General features: G+C 43.4%; 1 protein-coding gene across 1 annotated transcript in view; it reads right to left on the reverse strand.

The window, feature by feature from the left end:
* Positions 1–23,589, reverse strand: part of MEIOC (meiosis specific with coiled-coil domain) — a 195,194-nt gene that overhangs the window by 147,396 nt on the left and 24,209 nt on the right. Inside the window, exon 2 of the mRNA XM_069754881.1 lies at positions 17,155–17,259. Coding sequence (XP_069610982.1) covers positions 17,155–17,259 — 105 coding nt within the window. The remainder of the gene's footprint in view (positions 1–17,154; positions 17,260–23,589) is intronic.

Below are 23,589 nucleotides of genomic sequence, written 5' to 3' on the forward strand. Positions count from 1 at the left end.
CTCATAGAATTCCACGGTATGCAGTACCATCTCTACGCTGATGACACGCAGATCTACCTATCCGGACCTGACCTCACCTCCTTACTTACCAAAATCCCGCACTGTCTGTCTGCTATTTCAGCCTTCTTTTCTGCTCGCTTTCTACAACTGAGCATGGACAAAACAGAATTCATCATCTTTCCCCCATCTCACTCTACCCCTCCACCAGACCTATCCATCAATGTCAATGGCTGCTCACTTTCCCCAGTCCCACACGCCCGGTGCCTCGGGGTGATCCTCGACTCTGCCCTCTCTTTCAAGCCACATATCCAAGCCCTTGCCTCCTCCTGCCGTCTCAAACTCAAAAATATTTCCCGGATCCGTGCTTTCCTTGACCGCAACACCGCAAAAACGCTGGTGCATGCCCTTATCTCCAGCCTCGACTACTGCAACCTCCTACTCTCTGGACTCCCCTCTAGCACTCTGGCACCGCTCCAATCCATCCTACACTCTGCTGCCCGACTAATCTACCTGTCTCCCCGCTATTCCCCAGCCTCTCCCCTGTGTCAAGCCCTTCCCTGGCTTCCTATCGCCCAGAGACTCCAGTTCAAAACCCTCACAATGACATACAAAGCCATCCACAACCTGTCTCCTCCATACATCTGTGACATGGTCTCCCGGTACCTACCTACACGCAACTTCCGATCCTCTCAAGACCTCCTTCTCTACTCCCCTCTCATCTCTTCTTCCCACAACCGCATCCAAGACTTCTCCCATGCTTGCCCCATACTCTGGAACTCTCTACCCCAACACATCAGACTCTCGCCTACCATAGAAACCTTCAAAAAGAACCTGAAGACCCACCTCTTCCGACAAGCCAACAGCCTGCAGTGATCCTGAAGTTACTGAACCGCCGCGCAACCTGCCCTACCCTCTCCTAGTGTTTCATCACCCATCCCCAGCAAACTGTGAGCCCCCGCAGGCAGGGTCCTCCCTCCTTATGTACCCGTGTGCCTGTTATCTGCTCATGTTTAATGTATTTGTCTATATTTGTCTCGTATTCACATGTAAAGCGCCATGGAATAAATGGCGCTATAACAATGTATAATAATAATAACTTGCTCAGCATTTTCAACCTGAATTCTTTCAACAAACAAAAAGAAAAAGGTGATCACATCCTCAAGTGTGATTTTTCTAAATACAGTCTCATCCTAATTATATGTTAAAAATAGAACCAATATTTCTACCACCTATTTATACATGGAACAATTTTTTTTCTACTATCTCACTAAACATGTCATTTCTGAAGTGTTTAACCCCTCTGTGACCTTAGACGTACTATCCTGTCGAGGTGCCCTGGGCTTATCTGACCCTGGACGGGATAGTACGTCATAGCCGATCGGCCGCGCTCACGGGGGGAGCGCGGCCGATCGCGGCCGGGTGTCAGCTGCTTATCGCAGCTGACATCCGGCACTATGTGCCAGGAGCGGTCACGGACCGCCCCCGGCACATTAACCCCTGGCACACCGCGATCGCGATGTGCCGGCGGTGCAGGGAAGCACCGCGCAGGGAGGGGGCTCCCTGCGGGCTTCCCTGAGACCCCCGCAGCAACGCGATGTGATCGCGTTGCTGCGAGGGTCTCACCTCCCTCCCTGCTCCCTCCAGCCCCGGATCCAAGATGGCCGCGGATCCGGGTCCTGCAGGGAGGGAGGTGGCTTCACAGAGCCTGCTCAGAGCAGGCACTGAAGCCTGCAGCGCTGCATGTCAGATCAGTGATCTGACAGAGTGCTGTGCAAACTGTCAGATCACTGATCTGTGATGTCCCCCCCGGGACAAAGTAAAAAAGTAAAAAAAAAAATTTTACAAATGTGTAAAAAAAAAAAAAAAAAAAAAAAAAAATATTCCAAAATAATGAAAAAAAAAAAAAAATATTATTCCCATAAATACATTTCTTCATCTAAATAAATAAAAAAAACCAATAAAAGTACACATATTTAGTATCGCCGCGTCCGTAACGACCCGACCTATAAAACTGTCCCACTAGTTAACCCCTTCAGTAAACTCCGTAAGAAAAAAAAAAAAAAAAAACGAGGCAAAAAACAACGCTTTATTATCATACCGCCGAACAAAAAGTGGAATAACACGCGATCAAAAGGACAGATATAAATAACCATGGTACCGCTGAAAGCGTCATATTGTCCCGCAAAAAAAGAGCCGCCATACAGCATCAGCAAAAAAATAAAAAAGTTAAAGTCCTGAGAATAAAGCGATGCAAAAATAATTATTTTTTCTGTAAAATAGTTTTTATCGTATAAAAGCGCCAAACCATAAAAAAATGATATAAATGAGGTATCGCTGTAATAGTACTGACCCGAACAATAAAACTGATTTATCAATTTTACCAAACGCGGAACGGTATAAACGCCTCCCCCAATAGAAATTCATGAATAGCTGGCTTTTGGTCATTCTTCCTCACAAAAATCGGAATAAAAAGCGATCAAAAAATGTCACGTGCCCAAAAATGTTTTCAATAAAAACGTCAACTCGTCCCGCAAAAAACAAGACCTCACATGACTCTGTGGACCAAAATATGGAAAAATTATAGCTCTCAAAATGTGGTATTGCAAAAAATATTTTTTGCAATAAAAAGGGTCTTTCAGTGTGTGACGGCTGCCAATCATAAAAATTCGCTAAAAAACTCGCTATAAAAGTAAATCAAACCCCCCTTCATCACCCCCTTAGTTAGGGAAAAATAAAAAAAAAATGTATTTATTTCCATTTTCCCATTAGGGCTAGGGTTAGGGCTAGGGCTAGGGTTAGGGCTAGGGTTAGGGCTAGGGTTAGGGTTAGGGCTAGGGTTAGGGCTAGGGTTAGGGTTAGGGCTGGGGCTAGGGTTAGGGTTGGGGCTACAGTTAGAGTTGGGGCTAAAGTTAGGGTTTAGATTACATTTACAGTTGGGAATAGGGTTGGGATTAGGGGTGTGTCAGGGTTAGAGGTGTGGTTAGGGTTACCGTTGGAATTAGGGTTAGGGGTGTGTTTAGATTAGGGTTTCAGTTAAAATTGGGGGGTTTCCACTGTTTCGGCACATCAGGGGCTCTCCAAACACGACATGGCGTCCGATCTCAATTCCAGCCAATTCTGCGTTGAAAAAGTAAAATAGTGCTCCTTCCCTTCCGAGCTCTCCTGTGTGCCCAAACAGGGGTTTACCCCAACATATGGGGTATCAGCGTACTCAGGACAAATTGGACAACAACTTTTGTGGACCAATTTCTCCTGTTACCCTTGGGAAAATACAAAACTGGGGGCTAAAAAATAATTTTTGTGGGAAAACAAAGATTTTTTAATTTCACGGCTCTGCGTTATAAACTGTAGTGAAACACTTGGGGGTTCAAAGTTCTCACAACACATCTAGATAAGTTCATTGAGGGGTCTAGTTTCCAATATGGGGTCACTTGTGGGGGGTTTCTACTGTTTAGGTACATTAGGGGCTCTGCAAACGCAATGTGACGCCTGCAGACCAATCCATCTAAGTCTGCATTCCAAATGATGCTCCTTCCCTTCCGAGCCCTCCCATGCGCCCAAACGGTGGTTCCCCCCCACATATCGGGTATCAGCGTACTCAGGACAAATTGGACAACAACATTTAGGGTCCAATTTCTCCTGCTAACCTTGGAAAAATACAAAACTGGGGGCTAAAATATAATTTTTGTGGAAAAAAAAATATTTTTTATTTGCATGGCTCTGCGTTATAAACTGTAGTGAAATACTTGGGGGTTCAAAGCTCTCACAACACATCAAGATGAGTTTCTTAGGGGGTCTACTTTCCAAAATGGTGTCACTTGTGGGGGGTTTCTACTGTTTAGGTACATTAGGGGCTCTGCAAACGCAATGTGACGCCTGCAGACCATTCCATCTAAGTCTGCATTCCAAATGGCGCTCCTTCCCTTCCGAGCCCTCCCATGCGCCCAAACGGTGGTTCCCCCCCACATATGGGGTATCAGCGTACTCAGGACAAATTGGACAACAACTTTTGGGGTCCAATTTCTCCTGTTACCCTAGGGAAAATACAAAACTGGGGGCTAAAAAATAATTTTTGTGTGAAAAAAATTTTGTTTTATTTTTATGGCTCTGCATTATAAACTTCTGTGAAGCCCTTGGTGGGTCAAAGTGCTCACCACACATCCAGATAAGTTCCTTAGGGGGTCTACTTTCCAAAATGGTGTCACTTGTGGGGGGTTTCAATGTTTAGGCACATCAGTGGCTCTCCAAACGCAACATGGCGTCCCATCTCAATTTCTGTCAATTTTGCATTGAAAAGTCAAACTGCGCTCCTTCCCTTCCGAGCTCTCCCATGCGCCCAAACAGTGGTTTACTGCCACATATGGGGTATCAGCGTACTCGGGACAAATTGGACAACAACTTTTGAGGTCCAATTTCTTCTCTTACCCTTGGAAAAATAAAAAATTGGGGGCAAAAATATAATTTTTGTGAAAAAATATGATTTTTTATTTTTACGGTTCTGCATTATAAACTTCTGTGAAGCACTTGGTGGGTCAAAGTGCTCACCACACCTCTAGATAAGTTCCTTAGGGGGTCTACTTTCCAAAATGGTGTCACTTGTGGGGGGTTTCAATGTTTAGGCACATCAGTGGCTCTCCAAACGCAACATGGCGTCCCATCTCAATTTCTGTCAATTTTGCATTGAAAAGTCAAACTGCGCTCCTTCCCTTCCGAGCTCTCCCATGCGCCCAAACAGTGGTTTACTGCCACATATGGGGTATCAGCGTACTCAGGACAAATTGGACAACAACTTTTTGGGTCCAATTTCTCCTGTTACCCTTGGTAAAATAAAACAAATTGGAGCTGAAGTAAATTTATTGTGTAAAAAAGTTAAATGTTCATTTTTATTTAAACATTCCAAAAATTCATATTAAACACCTGAAGGGTTAATAAACTTCTTGAATGTGGTTTTGAGCACCTTGAGGGGTGCAGTTTTTAGAATGTTGTCACACTTGGGCATTTTCTATCATATAGACCCCTCAAAATGACTTCAAATGAGACGTGGTCCCTAAAAAAAAATGGTGTTGTAAAAATGAGAAATTGCTGGTCAACTTTTAACCCTTATAACTCCCTAACAAACAAAAAAATTGGTTCCAAAATTATGCTGATGTAAAGGAGACATGTGGGAAATGTTACTTAGTAAGTATTTTGTGTGACATATCTCTGTGATTTAATTGCATAAAAATTCAAAGTTTGAAAATTGCGAAATTTTCAAAATTATCGCCAAATTTCCATTTTTTTCACAAATAAACGCAGGTACTATCAAAGAAATTTTACCACTATCATGAAGTACAATATGTCACGAGAAAACAATGTCAGAATCACCAGGATCCGTTGAAGCGTTTCGGAGTTATAACCTCATAAAGGGACAGTGGTCAGAATTGTAAAAATTGGCCTGCTCATTGACGTGCAAACCACCCTTGGGGGTAAAGGGGTTAAGAAGAATAGTACAGTAGTTAAATCCTCGTTCTATAAAATAATGAACTAATCAAACAATTAATAGTAGGTTTTTACACAGGCCTGTTATCATCAATGTGTCCCTTGTTAACTTTTACAATGTCTGATTTTCTTGGATACACAAAGGACGGCGCTGGACCAGAAAGTGCAGAAAAGTCACTTCTACGTCTTCATTTTCACAATCTTTGGAGAGTCCAGTAGCCGCCACCAGCGCCGATCATATTCACAGGTCACATCACCAGTTGTATCATCCATTGCCGATCTTGTGCCGCCTTCTACCACTTCATGGTCGTCACTGTCTTTATTTCCACTACATGGGATGACAGTGCGGTATTGCTGAGTCCCTGTGATGGGTTCTGCTTCCTGTAACTGATGTTATAACAAACTCTCCTCCTCCTCCTCGTAGTCCTGGTTTGTACAATACATGAACTAGATGTTAAGAATATTTTTCTCCCTCCATTTGAGGAGTTGCCTGGATGATAAGATTTGGTGTGAATACGGTCTGTGGAGTCCCGAGCTGCCGGCCTGTCATCTGCTCTGCAGTCACCGTCTACCTCTGGTCATTCTCAGCCCTAACAAAGCTTCTCCTCTGTCCTCTCCTGCTTCTAAGTGGTAACATAAAATAATACAGTAATATCTAGCAATCATGGATTATTTGGTAAATATAGACCCCACACTGTTAGACCACAGGCTGAACAGATCTGAAATCAAGATTTTTGAACTGACACTGTAATAGTTTTATTTTTTAAAATATGATCCCATCATGATCCCATCGTGCATTTTGGTACATATGTGGATAGGAGCATAGCAGGCACATGTGCAGTTTTTGAAATTTTTAAATTAAACGTTTTTTTCGGAAATGCATTTTAAAGTTTTGTGCTTGCGTTCGCATAGGTAAAATATTATCAAAGATACTCTTGTGACATATCTGGTGAAAGCCTGTACAGTTCTGAGTAGAATGGTGTTTATTTTGTTTCTCTGTCTCTTTTCTAGCCTGAGTTATGGGGAGAAATGTAAAGGCAGGCAACACCGAAATTCACACTTTTTCCGAACTTTGAAAATCAATAAAAAATTTAAAAAAAATAACTAGAATTTTTTCTTCTTCACATTTTGCATTCTCTGACACACTGTTACCAAATAACAAAATCTCAAAAGAATTAAAAATATAGTGGTAAAAATCATTGGTTCACTTGACATGGAATTACCCGTATGTGATATAAACATCAGACAAACACTAATAAAAACCAGAGGGCAGCAGATCAGGTGAAAATATAATTTTGGTGTCATTCTCAAAAATGTTGGCCATGACTGTATATAGGGTCTTTTGTCAGTGTCTAGACACTTTTCCTGTTTTTTAATTAAAGGACGCATGCATCGTACAATGCGCTGCGACACAAGTACTTGCATCTTCTGCATTGTCAATAGACTTCAATGGGGGTTTTGGCGCATAGACGACGCAAACGCGGCGCATGCGTTTTTTGAAAAATGTATTTCAAAAACCTGACCGGCATATCCAAACATAGACTAAGTGTGAACAGGTGCTGAACCTAGAGTCGCCAACTCGTATATAGTTAAGTAAATAAGGCAGCACACTGCAGCGCTAAAACATGTAAACTTGAAAACACGAAATTTGAACTGCATTACTGCACTAGAAATATGAAAAATGAGAGCTTTTAGCGCATAAAAATGGCCAATTTTATGTGTACCTGGTAGCCCCTTTATGGCATCTCTCTTATACCAGGTCCTAAACTTGCCTTACCTCGCTGAGAACAAACGTCTCCATCTGAATGGGTACATGTGAAACCTCTTCTTAGACTAAAATTCTCTCTCTCTGTGGAGGGGTATTGGACCTGCAGCGCTGCAGTGTGCTGCCTTATTTACTTAACTATATACGAGTTGGCGACTCTAGGTTCAGCACCTGTTCACACTTAGTCTATGTTTGGATGTGCCGGTCAGGTTTTTGAAATGTATTCTTTAGCCTTCTGATCGTGCACTCCGCCTCCTAGCTTCAGGTGTTTTAATTACAGCAGGTCCAATACCCCTCCACAGAGAGAGAGAATTTTAGTCTAAGAAGAGGTTTCACATGTACCCATTCAGATGGAGACGTTTGTTCTCAGTGAGGTAAGGCAAGTTTAGGACCTGGTATAAGAGAGATGCCGTAAAGGGGCTACCAGGTACACATAAAATTGGCCATTTTTATGCGCTAAAAGCTCTCATTTTTCATATTTCTAGTGCAGTAATGCAGTTCAAATTTCGTGTTTTCAAATTTACATGTTTTAGCGCTGCAGTGTGCTGCCTTATTTACTTAACTTAATTTTGAAAAATTTATGACGCCGAAAAACTGCAACATGTTGCGTTTGCCGCGCCCGGCCAGGTGCGCCAAAACGACGCATGCGTCGCAAAACGCACCAAAACGCATGACAACGCATGCCAATGCGCCCCCAATGTTAAAGATAGGGGTGCATGACGCATGCGTCGATGATGCTGCGCCCAAAAGCGCAAATGTGAATGCAGCCAAAAAACTGCATCATCCTCTACGCCCTGACGCTTGCGCCAAAATGACGCATGCGTCACAAAACGCAAGACAACGCATGTCCATGCGCCCCCCATGTTAAATATAGGGGCGCATGACGCATGCGTCGCCGTGGCTGCGCCCGACGCAGCACCGCACAACGCTAATGTGAACGTAGCCTTACATCAGCACAATTTTGGAAACAAATTTTCATTTTGCTAGGAAGTTATAAGGATTCAAATTTGACCAGCGATTTCTCATTTTTACAACAAAATTTACAAAACCATTTTTTTTTAGGGACCACCTCACATTTGAAGTCAGTTTGAGGGATCTATATGGCTGAAAATACCCCAAAGTGACACCATTCTCAAAACTGCACCCTTCAAGGTGCTCAAAACCACATTCAAGAAGTTTATTAACCCTTCAGGTGTTTCACAGCAGCAGAAGCAACGTGGAAGGAAAAAAATGAACATTTAACTTTTTAGTCACAAAAATGATCTTTTAGCAACATTTTTTTTTCATTTTCCCAAGGGTAAAAGGAGAAACCGGACCCCAAAAGTTGTTGTCCAATTTGTCCTGAGTACGCTGACACCCCATATGTGGGGGGAACCACGGTTTGTGCGCACGGCAGGGCTCGGAAGGGAAGGAGCGCCATTTGACTTTTTGAATGAAAAATTAGCTCCAATCGTCAGCAGACACCATGTCGCGTTTGGAGAGCCCCTGTGTGCCTAAAGATTGGAGCTCCCCCACATGTGACACCATTTTGGAAACTATACCTCCCAAGGAACTTATCTAGATGCATAGTAAGTACTTTGAACCCCCAGGTGCTTCACAAATTGATCTGTAAAAATGAAAAAGTACTTTATTTTTTTCACAAAAATTTTCTTTTAGCCTCAATTTTTTCATTTTCACATGGGCAACAGGATAAAGTGGATTCTAAAATTTGTTGGGCAATTTCTCCTGAGTACACCGATACCTCATATGTGGTCATAAACCACTGTTTGGTCGCACAGCAGGGTTCGGAAGGGAAGGAGCGCCATTAGACTTTTTGAATGGAGAATTAGCTCCAATCGTTAGCGGACACCATGTCGGAAAGTATGTAGTGTATGTCAGGTTGGTGTGTGGTGTAGTGTACTACACCACATGTACACTACACACCAACCTGATGTACACAACGCTACACTCACCAACCTGACACTACGTCAGGTTGGTGTGTGGTGTAGTGTATGTCAGGTTGGTGTGTGGTGTCGCGTGCGTCAGGTTCGTGTGTGTAGTGCATACTACACCACACGTACATCAACCTGACGTGTACTACACCACATGTAGACTACACACTAACCTGATGTGATGTATACTACGCCACACTCACCAGCCTGACACTACGTTAGGTAGGTTTGTATGGTGTAGTGTATGTCAGGTTGGTGTGTGGTGTCGTGTACGTCAGGTTGGTGTGTGTGGTGTAGTATACGTCAGGTTGGTGTGTGTGTGGTATTGTGTATATCAGGCTGGTGTGGGTGAGTTGTGTAGGGGAATGTCAGGATGTGTTTAGTCCAAGGAAGTGTGATGAATTCTGAAGCATCCATTCAAACATAGTCCAGGTTTGTCAGGACACGTTTCACATTGGAAACAAGTTTCCCTTCTTATCCCCCTTTTATAGCATACCCGACACCTTTTTACTTGTTCCCCCTCATGGGTAAAATGATGCCCTGGTACCATACGGGAAACTTGAGTTCCAGGGGTGCTGGGGCCTGCTCTGTCCTCATCTCTAAACATCAGGGCCCTTTCCACCGCCTCCTGGAACTGAAGGAAGATGTTCTTGGGCTGGCCTGCACATCGTGATAGCACGTATGCCTTATACAGTGCCATTTGTACGATATGCACAGGCAGTTTTTAATACCACACCTTCGTCTTCCACATGGCACTATAGGGCTGGAGCACTTGATGAGAAAGATCAACTGCCTCCAAGTGTTTGTTGCACCCCAGCGCACAGTCCGGTTTGTGGACCTGGGGTACCTCGAACAGTGGTGGCCGTGGTGCCGGGACCATGGATTGCTGTCAAGAAAAAGATGTCCCTTTTGTCTTTGAACTTGACCACAAGCATGTTGCCGCTACACTGGGCTCGGCTCTCACCCTTTGGGAGAGTCTGCTCAATTAGCGGCAAAGGGAGATCCCTCTGGTTTCTGCGCACAGTATCGCAAGCTGCGGTAGCTCTGGCAAAGAGGGACTGAAAGATTATTAACATACAGATGGTACAGTTATTAACGTACAGATGGTAACCTTTATCAAGCAGTGGGTGGACCACACTATTTTCCCACTCACCCCCAGAGCAGGTGGACATTCTGGAGGCTGAATCCTGGTGTCCTAAAGCTGTGAGTGTACCCTTTTTTTTTTACTTTTTTTCTAACTTTTTACTTAGTCCCACTATGGGACAATCATTTTTTGCAGGTAATCACTTCTATAGCATGCAGATGCAGATGAAGCACCATCGCCATGCCATAGAACCTGTCAGCGCTGCACTGACAGACAGGCTAGCTGATCATTCATGCACTGCGCATGATCAGCAAGTTTTCTCACTCTGGTGATCCGGATGTTGTCATGACGACAACCGCTCACCTTGGCAACAATCAGGACCCCGCATGCACTTATCGATCGACCAACTGGAGGATCAGTTAAAATAGAAAACTTCTAGGGGTAACATGTTAGAAGCTCTTCCCCCATTGAAACTTTCAACCTGGTTTCTTGGCATATGCCTCAGTGGTGGAATCTGTGCGGCTTGCAGCCCGAAACAATTCTTTATCCATTGCGGCTCGTAGAGCCTTCTGGATAAAGACCTAGTCGGGGGATTATCAGTCTAAGAATAAACCCAACCCCACCCCCCCCCCCCCCCCCCAGAGGTAGGAATATTGGGGAAAAGGGAAGTCTAGTCGGTGGAACAACCCTAAAGGGGGTAAAAGTAGAGCCACATCCTCGCGTTTTGGATCAAGTTCGGGAAATAGGAAGCAACAACGCCATATCTGTAGGGGGTCGCCTCGGTGAATTCTCAGATTCATAGAGACGCATTTTCCAAAATCAGCGGGTCATAAACACCATTTCTCAAGGTTATGCCTTAAAATTTGTCAGACACCCCCTCCCCCAAGAAGATTTGTGGTTACAGATCCTCTCTCGAGAACCTTTGCCTCCCCCATATGGGCAGATGTGAAGGACCTTTTGAGATCGAAGGTAATGATTCCGGTTCCCCAGTCAGAAGTGGGTCAGGGTCATTATTCAACCCTATTTACAATATAAAAAAAAAAAGTCAGGAGATAACATACCATAATAATTTTAAAGGCACTGAATCAGTGGATAAGATACAAGAGGTTCAGGATGGAGTCTCTAAAGACCCCCATCCCCTTCATAGACAAAGACGCAGTGATGTGCACAATACACCTAAAGAACGCATACTACCAAGTTATGATCCATCTTCGCTCTCAAAAGTACCTACGGTCCGCTCTAAAGATAAGAGACAAGTGCTACCACTTCCAATTTTACTCCTTTCCTTTCGGTCTTGCTTCTGCGCCTTGGGTCTTTACCGAGCTGGTCCTGAGGCAAACGGACGTAGTCATAGTCCTATATTTGGATGATTTTCTGCTAATATCCGGTTCAGAGATCAAACTAGAAGAGCAGCTCAGTCTGGAGATTTCAACATTGGAAAGTCTGGGTTGGATCCTAAACGAGGAGAAATCAGACCTACTACCAGGAAGAAGTTTCCAGGAGTTATTCTGGATTCCAGGCAAAGAATCTCTCTGTTGCCAGAGAAGCAGAAAGCTGTAAAAAACAGGATCTGGCTACTCCTTCAAAATCGAGTTTCCATAAGAACAGCAATGAACGTCTTGGGAACGGTACCTGCTTGCATATCGTGCGTACGATGGGGTCAGTTCCACACAAGACGACTACATAGAACAAACCTTTCAACCTGGGACAGATGACAAAGTTCCCTGGTCAAAGGGGTTCATCTATCTCTGGCATTAAAGACAGCACTGGAATGGTGAACTTTTCCCAGAAATATCAGTTGAGGAGTTCCGTGGATATTGACTTCTCACGTCACAGACGCAAGCAAAATAAAGATGTCAGACATGACGGCAGTGTCATTGCTTCATCACCAGGGGGCCCAAGACACTAGCCCCTACAGGACCTGTCCTCAAGGATATTTGCTTAGGCAGAGATGAAAGTCTGATAAATATCGGCAGCACATCTAGAAAGATCCAAGAACAGGGTTGCTGATTACTTGAGCAGACTAAGGATCCAGTCCACCGAGTGGGAATTGAATAGGGAAATATTCAGTTACCTGTGTCATCAATGGGGAACCCCTCAACTGGATCTCTTCACGACCAGGAAGAATGCCAAGGTCCGAATAGTCTATTCTCTCAATCCAGCAGACAATCAGGAGGGGATCGATTCCTTAAACCAGGTATGGGAAGAAGATCTCATGTACGCCTTCCTTCCCATTGCCATGATCCCAAAGGTGTCCAGGTAGATCCAGGAGGAAGGAGCATTGGTGATACTGGTAGTTCCACTTTGGCCAAGACAAAGCTGGTTTCCTCTGCTAAGGAAGATGTCCTGGGAAGATCCACTCCTACTACTAGGGAGAAAAGACCTACTTTCTCAAGGGCCAGTTCTTCATCCAGACCCGGAGAATCTAGTTATCAGCGTGGATCCTGAAAAGAAGATCTTAAGAGCTAGGGGTCTGCCTGACCAGGTGATCTCTACAATCTAGGCAGGGTTTAATAAAGGGTTGAAACCAAGCACGCTAAAGGTGCAAATGGCGGCCCTGAGTATTTTCTTCGAATCTCCCCTGGCATCTCATCCGTGGGTAGCAAGATTTTCTAGTGCCATCCAGAGATTAAGGCCCACAATAAGGAAATCGGTCCCTCCATGGGATTTAAATCTAGTCCTCAGCGCCCTGTGCAAGGCTCCTTGTGAGCCGGTAGAAACCATTAACATTGCAAAACTCACGCTCAGGACAGTCTTTTTAGTGGCTATCACCTCAGCCAAGAGACTAGGAGAAATTCAGTCTCTTTCAGTGCAGAACCCATATATTCAGATCTTTGACAACCATTTAGCTCTAAAACTTAACCCCACCTTTTAGCCTAAAGTAGTTTCTTCTTGGAATTTAAATCAGGAGATAATATTTCCCTCCTTCTGCCAGCACCCAAAAACCTGAAAGAAAGATTCTTTCACTCTTTGGATGTTAGAAAGGCAGTTATTCACCACTTAGAGGACACTCTTGAGTGGAGACAGGACACTAATTTATTTGTCCAATATGGGGGACAAAATAGGGGAGAAAAGGCATCAAGGCTAGATGGATAACAATCACCATTTGCCTAGCGTACGAGGCTGAGAAATTGCCTATACCCGAGGGTCTCAGGGCCCATTCCACCAGAGTGGTAGCAACATTATGGGCCGAAAGAGTTGCGGCTTCAGTAGAACAGATTTGCAGGGCAGCTACTTGGTCTACCTTAAGCATACTCTGTAGGAATTATAAGTTACATACAATGACAGGCAGCCAGATGGCCTTTGGTCGGAAGGTTCTGCAGGCAGTAGTCTAACACAAAGATGTCTTACTTTGGTATTCTCCATTGTGCCGTCAGGAGAGAAGTCCTGAAAAACGGGAATTAGACTTACCGGAAATATTGTTTCCAGGAGTCCATCCTGACAGCACTGGTAATTCCCTCCCTTAAATTTTGTATTTGTGATAAACTTGTATAGAATTTCAATAAATAAGAATTGCATTCATCCTGGTGTGATACTTGGAAAATCACTGGTGAGTACGTGTCGGAAGTGTCTTTTAACCTCTTGTGTGTTTCCTATTCCTAAAAGGATCGAAGGAAAACCTCTATATTGCTGTCAGGAAAGACGTCCTGGAAAGCTGTTCTTCAATAAAAAGGAAGTGCTTGTGTTTGCGCAAAGAAAGGTGTTTTAGTGTATTTCTCTCACTTTCCTTCAGATTTGGGTCTCGGCTCTCTTAAAGGTCAGGTTCAAGGTCTCACTATTATTTTTTTGGTGTCCTTGTTTGTACATCTTTTCAAGGAGTTTCTCCTACCACTAAATAGGGTCTTTATTTGCTTCTTTATGCTCGGCTGCTCCCTTTGAACACCTTCATATAGGTGTGCAAGGCCTTCTTCTCCACATATTTTTCTAAATTCTTTCTTTTTATGTGCTCTCAGTTGTCAGGTTCCGCAGGTGGTTGACTGCTACCCTAGCTTCCTTCTATTGGCTCATACTCTTGGGACTACTTTTGAACATAGTTATGGTTCATAATGTTCATTTATGTTATTTTACTGAATTCTTTATTTTCTTCTACGGCTGATGTACAAACTGATCTAGCTTAGTGTCTGCCAGAGAGGTATAGCTAGTTGGAAGAGTAAACACTTCTTCATCTTAGTGTTCACCTCCTTGTGGCATCAGCTGTACACAAGATCACATGTGTCCCCAAATGAATGAAAGACATTTTACAGTGATTAACAAAAATCTATCGTATTTTTTGGACTATAAGAAGCAATTTTTTTCTCCAAAAATGTGGAGGCAAATAGGGGGTGCGTTTTATAGTCCGGATGTACCTGATCTGGATGTGGAGAGGCAGCGGCGGGTGACAGGAGCCGGCTGCTGCGGCTAACACCTGTGCCCACTGCTATAGAGAAATGAATATTCACTGCTCTCCACGCCCATGGGAGTAGATAGCAGCGAATATTCAGTTCTCTTTAATAGCGGACACGCTGCCAGCCGCAGGCTTCCTGCAGCTGCTGGGCGATCACGTGTGAATAGTATGAACACATGAATATTCATTCCCTTTAGTTGCGGGCACACGTGAAAGCACAGCAGCTGCAGGAAGCCGGCGGCTGCAGCTAACATTGTGCCGCCATTAAAGATCAATGAATATTCACTGGTCCACAAGCCCATAGTCTCAGCGTTGGGAGCAGTGAGTATTCCGGCAGCTGTTCTCTGCTTGTAGACAGTGCATGACGTCACTGCCATGTGCTGCTTACAAGAATAAACCAGTTGCTGGAATCAGAACAAGACGCTGCAAGGGAGCACAGGGAAGGTAGGTAGGATGGTTTATTTTTTTAAATGTTTTTCTGATGGGGGCCATGCATACCAAGATAGAAGTGAGGGGGCCATGCATACCAGGATGGGGATGAGGGGCCATGCATACCATGATAGGGATGAGTGGGCCACGCATACTAGCATGGGGATGGGCAGTATGCATAAGAGGATGGGGATGAGGGGGCCATGCATACCAGAATAGAGATGAGGAAGCCATGCATACCAGGATGGGAATGAGAGAAAAATGTATACCTGGATTGTGGACATATATATACCAGGATAGGGAATATTAGTACAGAACTGACCAAATTTTTTTTTCTAATTTCCTCCTCTATAACCTAGTTGCCTCTTATGATCCGGTGTGTCTTATAGTCCGAAAAATACAGTAATCTAAAATTTAGTTAGATTTGTTCACTATAAGAAGATTTTTGGCGGTAATATTGTTTAGTATTCCCAGTAATCCGTGGCAGCATCAACATGCTGTCGAGAATAGGGAAACTAGTGTGGCTGCGCTTACCGGTCTCGAAAACTGCCATCATAAATGTAGTTAAATTACACAGATCAAAGGCTCGGGAGCATTGGATCTCTGCCTGCACCCCCAATCAGTGCTCTTGAGTCATAGTTGGTGTCCATTTTGGTGGAGTTGATATAAAATGGAACGACTATTAAAATATATAATAAATTGGGTAAAGTAGTTCAATGTAGTATGTGCTGTAAATTGTTTCACAAGAATTTTGGAAAGTTATCAAATGTCCTTTAAATGTCTGTTCTATTCCTGAACTAAGGATCTAGTGGACAGCACTGTGGCTCAGTGGTAAGCGCTGGAGTCCTGTGTTCAAATCCCACACAGTGAGATCAGGAGAGTGGCCATTAAGCATCACATTGGTAGCGCCCCCTTCATGTAAAATAATCTCTGGCGGCAGTTACGGTATTTCCATCCTCCCCACAGCCTGGAAGAGGTAATGAATATAAAGTGATAAAAGATGACGGCTATATTACTTCTCTATGAGGTTCATGTGGAATAATATGACCCAGTGTAGAAATTAGGGACAAAATTGAAGTGTAACTGCATCAGCCAATAAGCCTTGTTCCTCTGACTTCAGCTGCGGGAGGAGTCTGGTAAATCCCTTTATATCTCATATACCGAATATCAAGGTCAGACCCCAGGAGCAGAAACGAGTATTGCAGACCTGTCCATATTTCCTGCGGAGTTCTCCTCCTCCAAAAGCTCTCACGGATCCAATTCGTAAAATAGTATCTGTATTTTATCCCTTTTATTTTATAGTGTGTTTTGCCTATATTCATGTTTTTGTATTATTCCATCTTTTGTAAACTTTTGTATGTTAAATCCAAAATGTAATAACTTTGTTCCTTGCTGCATTAAACTTACCTACTAACCCTAACAAGGATTAGTATAGTATTGCGTTATCCTTTGTATGCCTGAGTGAAAGAAGACAACCTAGCAGGTGCTTGGGAAAGCTGAGTGGTGTGTTTGCTAGGGTGATCCAGTGAAGGTGTCTAGCTGACTTATCAAAACAGTGAGTGGTAGTGGGGAAAACAATTTCGTGGATGTGTGAACTGACTGTGGAGTGCGATTAGTTCATTGTCAGCCTACTGCAATAGGTGAGTGTTGGACGAGTCAGTGTAAGAAGCAGAGTCCATCTTTACAATAGCATCCGAGGCACATGTGTCACAAGCAAGTGTTGTTACTGTCAAATTGATGACAGCGGTCTGATGATCCCTGTCAACCTCCATACAAGTGAGCATAAATAAACCGCATAGCTCAGACATACTCTAGTCCTGACTATATGCTACATAAAGAGAGAGATTCCCATCTCTGGCATGAATTACTGAGAAGAGAGTACCACTTATTCAGCTATTACATTGTTACATCCTCATCATGTGTTTCATATTTATAATTGAATTTAGCCAACACTTGGAGCTGCTCAAGAACATTCAAAACCAACAATCTTAAGGAACATACAACTCAAAGAAGTCAATAAAATTAGATTTTACAACAGACATAAGTTATTAGTTATTAAGTCCATAAGAAACATTATACATACCCTCCATCTAAGAATGACTGTGCTTTGTCTTGCTCATCTAGAATATTAGCTACTAGGCCATAAAGATCAGTCTCACTTCCATGCTTGTTCCTTTCAGTCTGAACTCTAACGAGTTAAGAATATGCTAGTTAATAAATGTAAAGTTTTACATAAGTTACCACATAAAAAAAGATAGTCACTGCACTCTTATGATTAATACCCAACAAGATACTCAGAGCAGGATGAAAATGAAAGCAAGAACCAAATCTTCCAAATATGAGAATAACAGTTCAATCATAACTTAGTTTCCACAAATCATTTTTAATAAGGTTTATCTTCTTTATGAAAACCGTGTTATATTCACTGTCCCTGGATCAAGGTCTAAGTTTCTGTGCCTGTCATAGACTGTGGCGCTGATGTCACATTGACAGCTAATCAGCAAGCACAGTAGCTCTGCCAGGTAGATGAAATTTACTGCTTAGAGCTGCAGAGCTGAAAGATTGGCTGCTCTACTGTAGTGGCACTAACGCCAATGTCAGGCACCAACAGGAGCAAAATGTGCCGGGGAACAAAGATTGCTTAATAGCGAACAACCCCTTTATCCTTTATAACCAAAGGCGCATAACCAGTTTTTGTAATAATTAGTTTTGGTAACAACAACACTTGCACGTTAATGACCGGGCCAATTTTTACAATGCTGACCACTGTCCCTTTATGAGGTTATAACTCTGGTAATCTTCACGGATCCTGAAGATTCTGAGACTGTTTTCTCGTGACATATTGTACTTCATGATAGTGGTAAAATTTCTTTCATATTACCTGCGTTTATTTGTTAAAAAGACTGAAATTTGGCGAAAATGTTTAAAATGTAGCAATTTTCCAACTTTGAATTTTTATGCCCTTAAATCAGAGATATGTCACACAAAATATTTAATAAGTAACATTTCCCACATGTCTACTTTACATCAGCACAATTTTGGAACCAAATTTTTTTTTGGTTAGGGAGTTATAAGGGTTAAAAGTTGACGAGCATTTTTTCATTTTTACAACACGATTTTTTTTAGGGACCACATCACTTTTGAAGTCATTTTGAGGTGTCTATATGATAGAAAATAACAAAGTGTGACACCATTCTAATAACTGCACCCCTCAAGGTGCTCAAAACCACATTCAAGAAGTTTATTAACCCTTTAGGTTTTCACAGGAATTTTTGGAATGTTTAAAAAAAAAAAAACGAACATTTAACTTTTTTCACAAAAAATTAACTTCAGGTCCAATTTGTTTTATTTTACCAAGGGTAACAAGAGAAATTGGACCCCAAAAGTTGTTGTCCAATTTGTCCTGAGTACGCTGATACCCCATATGTGGGGGGAAACCACCGTTTGGGCGCACGGCAGAGCTCGGAAGGGAAGGAGCGCTTTTGGAATGCAGACTTAGATAGATTGGTCTGCAGGCGTCACGTTGCATTTGCAGAGCCCTTGATGTACACTAACAGTAGAAACCCCCACCAGTGACCCCATATTGGAAACTAGACCCCCAAGGAACTTATCTAGATGTTTTGTGAGAACTTTGAACCCCCAAGTGTTTCACTACACTTTATAACGCAGAGCTGTGAAAATAAAAAATCATTGTTTTCCACAAAAATTATATTTAAGCCCTCAGTTTTGTATTTTCCCAAGAGTAACAGGAGAAATTGGACCCTAAAAGTTGTTGTCCAATTTGTCCTGAGTACGCTGATACCCCATATGTGGGGGGGGACCACTGTTTGGGCGCATGGCAGAGCTCGAAAGGGTAGGAGCGCTGTTTGGAATGCAGACTTACATGGATTGGTCTGCAGGGATCACCTTGCATTTGCAGAGCCCCTGATGTACCTAAACAGTAGAAACCCCCCAAAAGTGACCCCATATTGGAAACTATACCCCCCAAGGAACATATCTAGATGTGTTGTGAGAACTTTGAACTCCCAAGTGTTTCACTACAGTTTATAACGCAGAACCATAAAAAAAAAAAAAAAAAACCCACAAAAATGTTTTTTTAGCCCCCCAAATTTTTATTTTCCCAAGGGTAACAAGAGAAATTGGACCCCAAAGGTTGTTGTCCAATTTGTTCTGAGTACGCTGATACCCCATATGTTAGGGTAAACCTCTGTTTGGGCACACGGGAGAGCTCGGAAGGGAAGGGGCACTGCTTTACTGTTTCAAAGCAGAATTGGCTGGAATTGAGATCGGACGCCATGACGCGTTTGGAGAGCCTTTGATGTGACTAAACAGTGGAAGCTCCCAATTCTAACTGAAACCCTAATCCAAACACACCCCTAACTTTAATCAAAACTCTACCCATAACCCTAACCACTCCCCTAACCCCAACACACCCCTAACCCTAATCCCAACCATAACCCTAACCACACCCCTTAGCCTAATCCCAACCGTAAATGTAATCCAAACCCTAAAGGTACCTTCACATTAAGCGACGCTGCAGCGATACCGACAACGATCCGGATCGCTGCAGCGTCGCTGTTTGGTCGCTGGAGAGCTGTCACACAGACCGCTCTCCAGCGACCAACGATGTCGGTAACCAGGGTAAACATCGGGTAACTAAGCGCAGGGCCGCGCTTAGTAACCCGATGTTTACCCTGGTTACCATCCTAAAAGTAAAAAAAAACCAAACACTACAAACTTACCTACAGCCGTCTGTCCTCCAGCGCTGTGCTCTGCACTCCTCCTGTACTGTCTGTGTGAGCACAGCGGCCGGAAAGCAGAGCGGTGACGTCACCGCTCTGCTTTCCGGCTGACCGACGCTCACAGCCAGTACAGGAGGAGTGCAGAGCACAGCGCTGGAGGACAGACGGCTGTAGGTAAGTATGTAGTGTTTGTTTTTTTTTTACTTTTAGGATGGTAACCAGGGTAAACATCGGGTTACTAAGCGCGACCCTGCGCTTAGTTACCCGATGTTTACCCTGGTTACCAGTGAAGACATCGCTGGATCGGTGTCACAGACGCCGATCCAGCGATGTCAGCAGGAGTCCAGCGACGAAATAAAGTTCTGGACTTTATTCAGCGACCAACGATCTCCCAGCAGGGGCCTGATCGTTGGTCGCTGTCACACAAAGATTTCATTAACGATATCGTTGCTACGTCACAAAAAGCAACGATATCGTTAACAATATCGTTATGTGTGAAGGTACCGTAACTCTAACTTTAACCCCAACCCTAACTTTAGCCCCAACCCTAACTTTAGCCCCAAACCTAGCCCCAACCCTAACCCTAGCCCCAACCCTAACCCTTACCCAAGCCCTAACACTAGCCCCAACCCTAACCCTAACCCAAGCCCTAACACTAGCCCCAACCCTAACCCGAATGGGAAAATGGAAATAAATACTTTTTTTTAAATTTTATTATTTTTCACTAACTAAGGGGGGATGAAGGGGGGTTTGATTTACTATTTATAGCGGGTTTTTTAGCGGATTTTTGAGATTGGCAGCTGTCACACACTTAACCCCTTCATGACCATGGGATTTTTCATTTTTCCGTGTTCGTTTTTCACTTCCCTCCTTCCCAGAGCCATAACTTTTTTATTTTTCCGTCAATTTGGCCATGTGAGGGCTTATTTTTTGCGGGACGAGTTGTACTTTTGAACAACATAATTGGTTTTAGCATGTCGTGTACTAGAAAACGGGAAAAAAAATTCAAGTGCGGTGAAATTGCAAAAAAAGTGCAATCCCACACTTGTTTTTTGTTTGGCTTTTTTGCTAGGTTCACTAAATGCTAAAACTGACTTGACATTATGATTCTCCAGGTCAGTACGAGTTCGTAGACACCTAACATGACTAGGTTATTTTTTAACTAAGTGGTGAAAAAAAATGCCAAACTTTGCTAAAAAAAAAAAAAAAAAAATTGCGCCATTTTCCGATACTCGTAGCGTCTCCATTTTTCGTGATCTGGGGTCGGTTGAGGGCTTATTTTTTGCGTGAAATGTATTCTCTAGCCTTCTGATCGTGCACTCCCCGCCTCCTAGCTTCAGGTGTTTTAATTATAATAGGTCCAATACCCCTCCACAGTGAGAGAGAATTTGAGTCCAAGGAGAGGTTTCACATGTACCCATTCAGATGGAGACGTTTATTCTCAGAGAGGTAGGTCAAGCGTAGGGCCTCGTATAAGAGAGATGCCTTATCGTGGCTACGAGGTACACATAAAATTGGCCATTTTTATGCGCTAAAAGCTCTCATTTTTCATATTTTCAGTGCAGTAATGCAGTTCAATTTTTGTGTTTTCAAGTTTGCATGTTTTGGCGCTGCAGTGTGCTGCCCTATTTACTTAAATATATACGAGTTGGCGACTCTGGGTTCAGCACCTGTTCACACTGTGTCTATGTTTGGATGTGCAGATCAGGTTTTTTGAAATGTATTCTCTAGCCTTCTGATCGTGCACTCCCCGCCTCCTAGCTTCAGGTGTTTTAATTATAATAGGTCCAATACCCCTCCACAGTGAGAGAGAATTTGAGTCCAAGGAGAGGTTTCACATGTACCCATTCAGATGGAGACGTTTATTCTCAGAGAGGTAGGTCAAGCGTAGGGCCTCGTATAAGAGAGATGCCTTATCGTGGCTACGAGGTACACATAAAATTGGCCATTTTTATGCGCTAAAAGCTCTCATTTTTCATATTTTCAGTGCAGTAATGCAGTTCAATTTTTGTGTTTTCAAGTTTGCATGTTTTGGCGCTGCAGTGTGCTGCCCTATTTACTTAAATATATACGAGTTGGCGACTCTGGGTTCAGCACCTGTTCACACTGTGTCTATGTTTGGATGTGCAGATCAGGTTTTTTGAAATGTATTCTCTAGCCTTCTGATCGTGCACTCCCCGCCTCCTAGCTTCAGGTGTTTTAATTATAATAGGTCCAATACCCCTCCACAGTGAGAGAGAATTTGAGTCCAAGGAGAGGTTTCACATGTACCCATTCAGATGGAGACGTTTATTCTCAGAGAGGTAGGTCAAGCGTAGGGCCTCGTATAAGAGAGATGCCTTATCGTGGCTACGAGGTACACATAAAATTGGCCATTTTTATGCGCTAAAAGCTCTCATTTTTCATATTTTCAGTGCAGTAATGCAGTTCAATTTTTGTGTTTTCAAGTTTGCATGTTTTGGCGCTGCAGTGTGCTGCCCTATTTACTTAAATATATACGAGTTGGCGACTCTGGGTTCAGCACCTGTTCACACTGTGTCTATGTTTGGATGTGCAGATCAGGTTTTTTGAAATGTATTCTCTAGCCTTCTGATCGTGCACTCCCCGCCTCCTAGCTTCAGGTGTTTTAATTATAATAGGTCCAATACCCCTCCACAGTGAGAGAGAATTTGAGTCCAAGGAGAGGTTTCACATGTACCCATTCAGATGGAGACGTTTATTCTCAGAGAGGTAGGTCAAGCGTAGGGCCTCGTATAAGAGAGATGCCTTATCGTGGCTACGAGGTACACATAAAATTGGCCATTTTTATGCGCTAAAAGCTCTCATTTTTCATATTTTCAGTGCAGTAATGCAGTTCAATTTTTGTGTTTTCAAGTTTGCATGTTTTGGCGCTGCAGTGTGCTGCCCTATTTACTTAAATATATACGAGTTGGCGACTCTGGGTTCAGCACCTGTTCACACTGTGTCTATGTTTGGATGTGCAGATCAGGTTTTTTGAAATATTTTTTGCGTGCCGAGATGACGGTTTTAATTATAGCATTTCGGTGCACATACGTTCTTTTGATCGCCCGTTATTGTATTTTAATGCAATGTCGCGGCGACCAAAAAAACGTAATTCTGGTCTTTCGAATTTCTTTCCCGCTACGCTGTTTAGCGATCAGGTTAATGCTTTTTTTTAATTGATAGATCGGGCGATTCTGAGCGCGGCGATACCAAATATGTGTAGATTTGATTTTTTTTTATTGATTTATTTTGATTGGGGCGAAAGGGGGGTGATTTAAACTTTTATATTTTTTTTTATTTTTTTAACATTTTTTTTTAACTTTTGCCATGCTTCAATAGCCTCCATGGGAGGCTAGAAGCATGCACAACGCGATCGACTCTGCTACATAGCAGCGATCTGCTGATCGCTGCTATGTAGCAGAAATGGAGGTGTGCTGTGAGCGCCGACCACAGGGTGGCGCTCACAGCCACCGGTGATCAGTAACCATAGAGGTCTCTAGGACCTCTATGGTTACAATGGAGACGCATCGCCGACCCCCGATCATGTGACGGGGGTCGGCGATTACGTCATTTCCGGCCGCCCGGCCGGAAGCGGTAGTTAAATGCCGCTGTCTGCGTTTGACAGCGGCATTTAACTAGTTAATAGGTGCGGGCAGATCGCGATTCTGCCCGCGCCTATTACGGGTACATGTCAGCTGTTCAAAACAGCTGACATGTCCCGGCTTTGGTGCGGGCTCACCGCGGATCCCTGCATCAAAGCAGGGGATCTGACC

The sequence above is a fragment of the Ranitomeya imitator genome, chromosome 2 (assembly GCF_032444005.1).
Source record: "Ranitomeya imitator isolate aRanImi1 chromosome 2, aRanImi1.pri, whole genome shotgun sequence".
Classification (NCBI taxonomy): Eukaryota; Metazoa; Chordata; class Amphibia; order Anura; family Dendrobatidae; genus Ranitomeya; species Ranitomeya imitator.